Consider the following 10468-nt stretch of genomic DNA (forward strand, 5'->3'; position numbering starts at 1 on the left):
TTCATTAATATGTAAAATTAAATTTGATTCTTTAATTTTGAAAAGTATTTAAAGGTGCTTTTAAAAATATTTTTAATTTTTAAAAATTATATATACAAACACATAATATTTTTTATTTATCAAACACAGAGTAAGATGTTTATGTTTTTGAAAGAACAAAAACCTCTCAATAAACTTTGCCAAATCTATCCTAAGTTTAACATTGATATAATGTCAATATGAAAAAAATTTACATAAATGGTCAAGCATGCTACATCAACAAAAGTATTTAATAAATTTGTCTTAAAATCTTACAAATGGATTGTTTCACTTCATTTAATAAAAGAAAATGAAACCAACTTTGAGAATTTATGTTCCTTGTTGACAGATTGCTCTCTTTACTAATAGGAAAGTGAAAGCATACAAAGAGTTGACATGGGTAAGCTAATTGGAATTTCACCGGTTTTTTATTTGAATTTAACTTTGATGCTCTATCATGTATTGTCATCTACTTCTACTATATATAATGAGAATATAGGAGAGATTTAAAGCACAACTCTCTTTCCTAAAGTAACCTTTATCATAGATTTGGATCTTCTAAATTTTAAATTTTACTTTAGAGGATAAAGTATTATCTCTCACTCTTGAATAGTTTCTTTCTCATATTTTCTCTTGATCCCACCTATGAAATAAATGGGAAAAAAAATCACATTTTACCTTCTATTATAAAAATTCAAAATTTAGAGGATGCAAATTTCTTTATCATATATAATCCATAAATTTACTGTCATTGTATGAAAGTTAAATCTACAGAAAAATGTCAACGGAATGATAGCACAAAACATTTTTGTGCGATACCTGTGTAAGAAATGAGAGAATCCAGGGAATTTGGGAGTAGGAGATAATCTATGATATTTTCATTACGAGTGAAAATCACTGGTACAACGGAAAATATTAGTGTTATCAACCAATTTGTTTGTTGCGGCTGTCACTAACAGCCAGATCGTTATTAGCTGTTATAACAATAACAGACTCTATCCCTTCTAGATTCTTTAGTTATGAAAGAAATGAGACGGCCTATGATTTTTAATATTCATAAACCATTGTCATATCTCATGCCCTCTGAATCTTTTTATGTTCCTATATATTGGTCGTTACCACCTGTATCTAGATCTTATTATTAGGAATATGACTAGTTCAACTTGAAAAACTGTAGTTATCCCTCCTAATACTAATATTTTTCTATCCTTATCCGGGATTCAAATTTGAGACCACTAGGAAGGGTGTATATATTAAATCCTACATGCTTGGATGAGATGATAGAGTACCAATAACCTAAGTTAATCTAATTAATTAAGTTGAAAGCTACACGCATCAAATGTTTCTATGAATTTGTTAAAGTTTCCCTCATGGATAAGAATACAAGATATAACGAAGAATTATTTGCAGGATTATGGTATTGACTTTGATGATCAGGAACATCCTATTAAAGCATTTCAATGCTGCTGTGGAAGTACCTTCTGCCGTGACAAGAAAAAGAAAGGTCGGTTACATAATTTGCTCTTATCTTTGCTTTGCAATGTCAGAATTTGATTTATCTTCCCTATTTAATGTAACCCACGCATGACAATACCCAAGAATTATAAATACTTTCTTTTGAAATTGCAAGTTTACTAGAAAGTTGAGGGATATTTTCTTTGCGATACATGGTGAGAAATGGTCAAATAAAGGAGTTTACCTTATTTCGGTATCATTATATTTTTTATATTGAAATACTTGTCAAACACAACCTAAAAAAAGTTTAATCACAGTCGTGACAAAATTTTTGTGAAGCAAACTTTTTCATATTTTTTTCCGACAATTCTTTAGAGTTGTTTCAACTACAACTTTTGAGTTGATAACAAAATTGAAAAAAATTGATATTGTTTGGGATCAGCACCTATAATAGTTTTAAATTTTAATTAAGTTGCCTAATAATTTTGAGTCATAAATAATTGCATAATGGTTTCATATGTTTGGTCTTCTACTTACTTACTAATTACTGTTCACCCTTGGCAGGAACTGGCATGAAAGCTAAAAAACAAAGGTAGAAAGCTTTGTACTATGGAAAGGTTGACATATACTTTGCCAACATCTCTTTTCTTTTATTTGCATAGAGTTTACAAAATCTTTTAGCAGTTGATTATGTTTCTGGCAATAATACTAATATTCATGGATGGCATATATAGATTATATTAAGAGTAAAGTTCTCATAGATAGATAGATGGTCTATTCTTGTGTAGTTTCAAAATCTGGAGTAAGTTATTTTAGACAAGTTTTTTTAACCCTTGGATAATTGATTTAAATCTTGACATTCAGTGATTATAGAAGTTATTATAAGAAATTAAATTTGTCTGATTTAACCTAAAAGTTATATTAAGAGATCTTATTTTACACTTATAAAAAATATGTTTTATTTTCAGATAATATAGGACTTAATATACTTTACAGTTAGCATTGGGAAAATTTTCTAAAATAAATTAAAAAATAATTATTAATTTCTAAAACAAATTTTTTTATTTTTATTTTCCAAAATTGTTTTGTTTTTTGAATTGGAACAAGTTAGCTTACTACATTGGCAAGCTTCATTGAAACTAACAAGTTCGCCCATGACTTTTTAAATATCTCAATAAAAAGGATAGATGTATATAGTCTTTTAAATATAGCCTTTATCTATACATATATACTGAATGTTATATGGCCTTTATCAATAAAATATTTTTTCAAACATAAGTTTCTTGCTATGTTATTGATAATTCAATTTAATACGTTATCATCATTTCAAATAATTATATACATGTATTTAATAATAATAATAATAATAATAATAATAATAATAAGCACAAATATCAATAAAATAAAAAGAAATCTAAATTACTAACAAATCTAAAGTCAAGGTACGTATATTCCAATTTGCATTACAATAACAAACATGATTTTCATTTTTTTCAAATCATGAATACTATACAAAAGCATCCATGATTTTCGTTTCAATCCAATTTTACATTGGTTCCAAAACTCTTATGTACCAAATCCATTTTTTCTTTTTTGATTGTTTTCCTTTTTAGTGAAACAAAAAATACTTTTGAAAGCCTTGATAAAGGTGTATAAGAAAAATAAAGCAAGTAAAAAATAATAAAAATAAAGATGTTAAAAAAAATAAACATACAAATAAACAAAAATAATACATTGATAAAGTAAATTGATGATGATATCCATGTGACAATCAAATTCAATCAAACAAGATTGTTATAAGATGAAAAGAATTTATTTTCTTTGATCCTTACTAAATTTTAAGGACAATATGACTATTTGGATATAAGAACATACACGAGATGAATTTTTTAATTTTTTCTTCAAAAAACAATAAGCAAATATCCTCACATATCAAGACCAATAATTTTTTACAATGAAAATAATAAAGTTAAAAGTTGAGAACACAAACTTTATATAATATAAACCAAATTGAAGTTAATTTTTATAAATACTTATTGTTCATACCCTGGTCCATAACATAAGCCAAGCTTAATAAGGTTGAAAAGCCCAACTACGAGGATAGCCTCTACCGTTTACCCGACCTCCTATAGAGGTCGGATTCGACGAAAACGGACAGCTCATGCTTACCCACGTAAGTAACTACCTCCCTGAATCTCTCACCCACTTTTAAAAGAGAGATCTCAACAACCCTAAGATAAAGGGATGGTTATCCAACATCAGAAGTGGAACTACTTTAGCGGTGGTTATTGGCTCATCTCTTATAAATACCCTGACACACTCAGGTATATTTAAGTTACAATACACTAAACCTGCTTAACTCTTTACTGACTTAGACATTGGAGTGTCTTGCAGGTACCACCCCCCATCCTCTCAAACACATAACTCGGGAGGCTTCGCTGGGGGAAGACTAACTAAGTCATCTCGGAAGAGACATCTAAAAGAAGTCTACCAAGTCGAGAATGAGGGGCCCTATCTTCCCACCATCTCTTTCACCAAGAATACGGACAAGGAATTGTGCCCGAACACGACGATCCGGTAGTAATCACCATGATACTGTTTAAGCCGGCATTTGATAAGTTGGGGTTAGAAGAAAAGGAGTTGAAAGCCTATTCAGATACTCTTTTCGGGTTAGGAGATGCTCCTATTAAGCCATTGGGCTTCATCTCCCTGTACACAACTTTTGGAAAGGGATTGAAGTCCAATACTCTAAACATCGACTTCATTATTGTCAATGTGACTTCAGCATATAATGCCTTGATTGGTACGACAACCCTAAATCGGATGAGAGTAATGATGCGGGGAAATTTGTAGAACACAAATTCCTTCGGCAAGTATACCGAATCGTCAAGTAATAAATCACTTTTGAGTGAGGTCGATCCCAGAAGGATTGATGGATTAAGCAACTTTAGTTATGAGATTTATCTAGTCAAGCTAATAGTTTATGATTTTGGTGAAATTGAATTAACGGAGTGTAAATTGCTGGAAATTAAAGTGCTGAAAGTAAATGGTAAAATGTAAATGGCGGAAACTTAAATGGAAAGAAATTAAAAGAGCTGAAACTTAAATGACAAGAAAGTAAAAGCAAGAATGTAAATGACAATAAAAGGTAAATTGCATGAAATGTAAATGGGTTTTGGGAGCTGGAAATCAAAGAAAGCAGAAAACTCAAAGCAATTAAAGTGAAGAATAACAATGGGAGAGATTCATTAGGGATTGGAGATATCATAATCCATCATGAATCAATGGGTCTCAACTTCATTCTCAATCATATGAGGTAGATCTATGGCGGATTGTAATTAATTGAGTCCCAATTCCTTGGCAACCCAATTTCTCTTAACACAATCAATTTGCCAATTCCTTGATCTAATTGTCATGAGAAGAGGTTAAGTTCAATTCTCTTATCCATAAGCCACACAAGTTCTCAGGATCTCAATTCAAACCAGGAATTTATTGATCAAGAGAGTTGTGAGAGAAAGAGCTTCAAACTAATTTCTATGATTCCCTTTTCGAGGCTCACATAGAAATTCAATGGATCTAAACCCCCTTCTGGTAATGAATAGATCGATTAAGCACGAAAGTTATCCCTTAGCTACAACAAGCGGATTGAGAAGAAGAAAAATTTCATTTATTCATTTGAATTACAATAGAGCTCCTCCCCCTAATGATGTGGGGTTTAGTTCATCATTGCTCAGAAAATTCAAAGAGAAAAGAAAAGTACATGAAAAGTAAACTAAATGCAAAAAAGAAAATCTAATTCAGAGCCTCTGCTATCAGAGTTCCCTATAGGTCCCAGCCTCCTTTCAAGTTCAAAAACTCTCCTATATATACTCTTCTTCTCATCTTCAAATGGGTCTTTAAGTACTTGGATGTGGGCTTTTGGCCTTAGTTGAAGCAAGTTTGAGTGGCTCTTTCTGAAGTTAACACTAGCGTTAGCTCACTAACGTTCTCATGAGTGTCCCTGGAACTGGCGTTAATGCTGCCGTTAGTGCACTAACGGTCCCACTAACGTTGCCTTCAAATTCCATTCTGGCGTTGCCACTGGCGTTAGCACACTAACGAGGCCATCAACGTTCTTCTTGCTGTGCATACGCACACTGCCTCGTGCATGTGCACACCAGTCAATTTTCCTCTTGTGCGTACATACACTGCTCCGTGCATACGCACATTAGCCAAAATTTTCCAGTTCCAACTCATGAAATTGTCAAAGATGTTAGTGTGCTAATTTGGGTAATGTTAGCTCACTAACGTTGGCACCTCTTCTTGTGTTGCAGCGTTAGTGAGCCAACTTAGGCCACTAACATTGCCCTTTTTTCCTTAAGTCACATTGGTGAGCCATCTTTGGCCACTAACGTTGCCTTTCATCTCTGAGTCATGTTAACACTGGCATTAGTGGGCTAACTTGGCCACTAACGCCAGTGATGAGCAGATAATTTATACGCTTTTGGCATTGTTTTTAGGTAGTTTTTAGTATGTTTTAGTTACTTTTTATTATATTTTTATTAGTTTTTATGCAAAAATCACATTTTTGGACTTTACTATGAGTTACTGTATTTTTCTGTAATTTCAGGTATTTTCTGACTGAAGTTGAGGGACCTGAGCAAAAATCTTATTCAGAGGCTGAGAAAGGACTGCAGATGCTATTGGATTCTGACCTCCCTACACTCAAATGCATTTTTTTGGAGCTACAGAAGTCCAATCGGCGCGTTCTCAATTGGGCTAGAAAGCTAACATCTTGGGATTTCCAGTAATATATAATAGTTCATACTTTGCCCGAGATTTGATGGCCCAAACTAGCGTTCAACGCCAGCCAGAGACCCTTTTCTGGCATAAAAAAACGCCGGAACTGGCACCAGAACTAGAGTTAAACGCCCAAACTGGCATCTAAGCTGGTGTTTAACTCTAGAAAAGGCCTATGCACGTGTAAAGCTCAATGCTCAGCCCAAGCACACACTAAGTGGGCCCCGGAAGTGGATTTCTGCACTATCTGCACTTAGTTACTTATTTTCTGTAATCCTTAGTAACTAGTTTAGTATAAATACTAGTCTTTCCTATTGTATTTAAACCTTTATAATCTTATGCCATTTTTCACATTTGGAGGCTGGCCACACAGCCATGCAAAGACATTTTTCTCTTATGTATTTTCTATGGTGGAATTTCTACACCTCATAGATTAAGGTGCTGAGCTCTGCTGTTCTTCATGAATTAATGAAAGTACTATTGTTTCTCTTTCAATTCACGCATGTCTCTTCTCCAAGATATACTCTCATTCTTAATTCAGTTAAGTCAGAATGAAGGAGTGACCCGTGACAATCACCCACTATCTTCATTACTCGCTTAGCTAAGATCCGCGTGCCTGACAACCACAAGCGGTCTACATGATGTTCAACATAGTCATTGGACGACAGCTGGAGTATAATCTCTTGGGTCTCTGATCCATGGATTTGACTTGCCTCTCCTGACAACAGAGCATTCGAATCCATGAGATTAGAACCTTCGTGGTAGAAGCTAGAACCAATTGGCAGCATTCCTAAGATCCGAAAAGTCTAAACCTTGTCTGTGGTATTCCGAGTAGGATCTGGGACAGGATGACTGTGACAAGCTTCAAACTCACGAATGTTGGGCACAGCGACAGTGTGAAAAAGGATAAAGAGATCCTATTCTGACACAAGTGAGAACCGACAAATGATTAGCCGTGCGGTAGCTGTGCCTGCTATTTTTCATCCGAGACGAGAGATCCGACAGATGATTAGCCGTACAGAAGTCGTGCCTGGACCATTTTCACTGAGAGGACGGATGGTAGCCATTGACAACGGTGATCCACCAACATACAGCTTGCCATGGAAGGGAGCATGCATGATTGGATGAAGACAATAGGAAAGCAGAGGTTCAGAAGCAACCAAGCATCTCCAAACGCTTATCTGAGATTCCCACCAATGAATTACATAAGTATCTTTATTTTAATTTACGTTTTATTTATCTTTCAATTATCAAAACTCATAATCAATTGAATCCGCCTGACTAAGATTTACAGGATGACCATAGCTTGCTTCAAGCCGGAAATCTCCGTGGGATCGACCTTTACTCGCGTAAGGTTTTATTACTTGGACAACCCAGTACACTTGCTGGTTAGTTGTACCAGAGTTGTGAAAAGTGTGATCACAATTCGGTGCACCAGCCAGCTTTTTCTCCTTGGCAACGTTAGTACTGGCGTTAATGGTTTAACTTGGCCACTAACGCATGCTTCTTCTTGTAGAGCCAACGTTAACCATGGAGTTAGTGGACCAACTTAGCCACTAATGCCACAACCTCTACTTCTTCTCTGCTTCTCCTTTGCTTCTCCTTGCCTATTATCAACCAAACAAATGCATCAAAGCTTTGCCATCATCACAAGATAATGCATCATTTATTGCATCAAGTAATTCTTGCATCAAGTAATTCTTGCATCAATCTCATGAAAATGTTTAGAATTCACAATGTTTGATTGAATCAAGGCATGCATACATTATTCATTCAAATGCTTGCTTATTGACTAATAAAATGCATGAAACCAAGTAAAAACTAAGGAAAATAGCTTGTGAAACTGGCCAAAGATGCCTAGGCATCACAATACCAAACTTAAATCTTGCTTGTCCCCAAGCAAGCAGTAAAGCATAAGAATAATGAATGAAAACAGAGATAGATATAAGCCCTTATTAAAAGATATTCAATCCTAGTTTTTGGGGTTTCATGCATGATATCTTTGAAGGTCATAAACTTATTGGTGTCCAAGTTATAGCATCCCCTTAAATATTAACTCTGTTGCTTCTATGAAACCTTTTCATTCTTTGATCCTTGGTTTGAACTTGTTGCTTTTCTTTTTCTTGCTAGAGGCTTATTCTTTTTATTGAAGCTTAGTGCTCTGTGTTGAGGCAGCTCTTTATGATAAGCTTTTAGTCAACACTCCCGAACCAGTTGGTTCAAGGTGCTAGGTGTTGAAGCACCCCTCAAAACTTACTAACTCAAGCCTCTCCTCAATACATACACACCACAGGCACTTGACTTGCAATCAAATCCTTCAGACATTGATGTCCAGCACCTCTTTGGGTTACTAAATGCTTTGTAGTAAGGTTGCTCTTGACAATGGATTTTTGGTTGATAATCCTGGGTTAGTTAACCCAAGTTATCAAGTGATGAAGCACTCATTAGAACCTAATCATCCAAGCATATCCTAGCACAAAAGCATCACAGGCATATATCTTTAGGGTCAAGCTATTGGTGCCTAGCTTATTCATTTTTTCTTCTTTCTTTATTGCCAACGTTAGTGCTTGTGTTAGTGGGCTAATTTGGCCACTAACGCCAGCTTCTTTCTTTCTTTTTGCAAGGATCTTCTGTTCTCAAAGGTTCCATACAATGCACACTAAGCCTATACTTAAGGGGACACTCTACCCTTCCACTTTAATTGTAAACTTACAAAGTACTCAAGCATGCACCACCACATAACCTTAGGATTTTTATTCTATCTTTTAACAAAATAGACTTCTACTCTTCTCTGTTTCATAACATTCTCTTTTATTGAAGCATAGGGAACAAAGCATACAATTCAAGCAAGATGAAATGACATAAGCACTTAAACTAAAAAGCTAATATAGCAGAAAGACAAACATAATGCAAATGAATCATGACTAAAAGGACACTAATCAACAGGGATACAATTGCACTTTCAATTAACACACTTAAGCTAGAGACAATCAAGTAACAATACAACCTCTTGGTGTCCACCATCTTTAACTTTTGTGTCCTTCTTTATCTCCTTAGATGATGGTGCATATCTCTTCCAAGAGATTGAATGACTTTCTACAGAGATATTGAAAGTTGCTTGCTCCCCAAGCACTTGAGAGATGGTTAACATGCATGTATGCTTGTGATTTTCTAAACTTAAGTTAGTGTGTGAACACCAAACTTAGTTCCTTGCTGTTCCGAGGGTTACCTGAAACTGTAGGTCAATCTCAGTCGAGATTTGCGATGGTGGCCAGAGCTGTCGTATCCGACTTGTGGACCTTGGTAGTGCTACTGATCCGTGTTCACCGGAGGATGGTGGTACCTGTAAGGGACTCCGATGCCTAAGTTAGCATGGAATTTAAGCAGATATTTTGTAGAATCAGAGTATGAGTTATACCTGGGTGCTCCAGTGTATTTATAGTAGTGTGGAGTGACCTTTCTGGAGATAAGATAGTTTATCTTATCTTATCTTTAACTGAAGTCATCTTATCTTAAAAGGGGACCGCCTTTATCTTTCTAGGCTTTGGCTGCCTTTAGATTGGGCTGTGTCCCTTCATTCGGGCCTACTTTGGGCTCTTCTGACGATTTGGCCGAACTCTTTTACAGAAGAGGTCAGGGGACCTGACCTGAAGAGGTCGGTCACTTTTTCTTCAATCAATCCGGGTCTGATAGCCCAACCCAGGGTATGAATAGTGCCCCTGCTTGAGCTCGACTTTTCTCTTTGTGATCATGTCCCTTAGACTTTTGATCCTTTTGAGGAAATCAAGCTCGAGCATTTCGCCTTGGGTCGATCTCCAGTATGACTCCTGTTAGGTTTATCCTTTAAAATTCAAAGCGTTTCCTTCCCTTATTTGTAGCGCACATTTTTTGTGTCCTTGGAAACGTGCGAGGGTTTAATGCTTATTAACTCCTCTTGCCATTCCATCTTTACCATTTTACCTATCATTTTGAATTTCAAAAGACTTGCTTTCAGTTTCTTCTTCTTCTCTCTTCTCTTTACCCTTTGCTTTCATCGTTTCACTTGAAAGTGCTTCATCCCTTCTGCCTGCTTCGTAGTTTTCTCTGTCTTCTTTAGCTTGAGGGTGTTTGATCGTTGCCCCTTTTTTCCTTGGTTTCCTCTCTCCTTACAGGTTGGTATCTCTTCCTCCATACTTTTGTTTTGATAATTTTGTCTTGGTTTTGCATGTCTGTGAAC

General features: G+C 35.4%; 1 protein-coding gene across 1 annotated transcript in view; it reads left to right on the plus strand.

The window, feature by feature from the left end:
* LOC107615621 (histone-lysine N-methyltransferase SUVR4-like) overlaps positions 1-2319 on the plus strand; it is a 14061-nt gene extending 11742 nt beyond the window's left edge. The window contains exons 4-6 of the mRNA XM_021112318.1: positions 368-418; positions 1429-1522; positions 2038-2319. Of these exons, the coding sequence (XP_020967977.1) occupies positions 368-418; positions 1429-1522; positions 2038-2069 (177 nt within the window). The 3' untranslated portion in view covers positions 2070-2319. The remainder of the gene's footprint in view (positions 1-367; positions 419-1428; positions 1523-2037) is intronic.

Source organism: Arachis ipaensis, chromosome B09 (assembly GCF_000816755.2).
Source record: "Arachis ipaensis cultivar K30076 chromosome B09, Araip1.1, whole genome shotgun sequence".
Classification (NCBI taxonomy): Eukaryota; Viridiplantae; Streptophyta; class Magnoliopsida; order Fabales; family Fabaceae; genus Arachis; species Arachis ipaensis.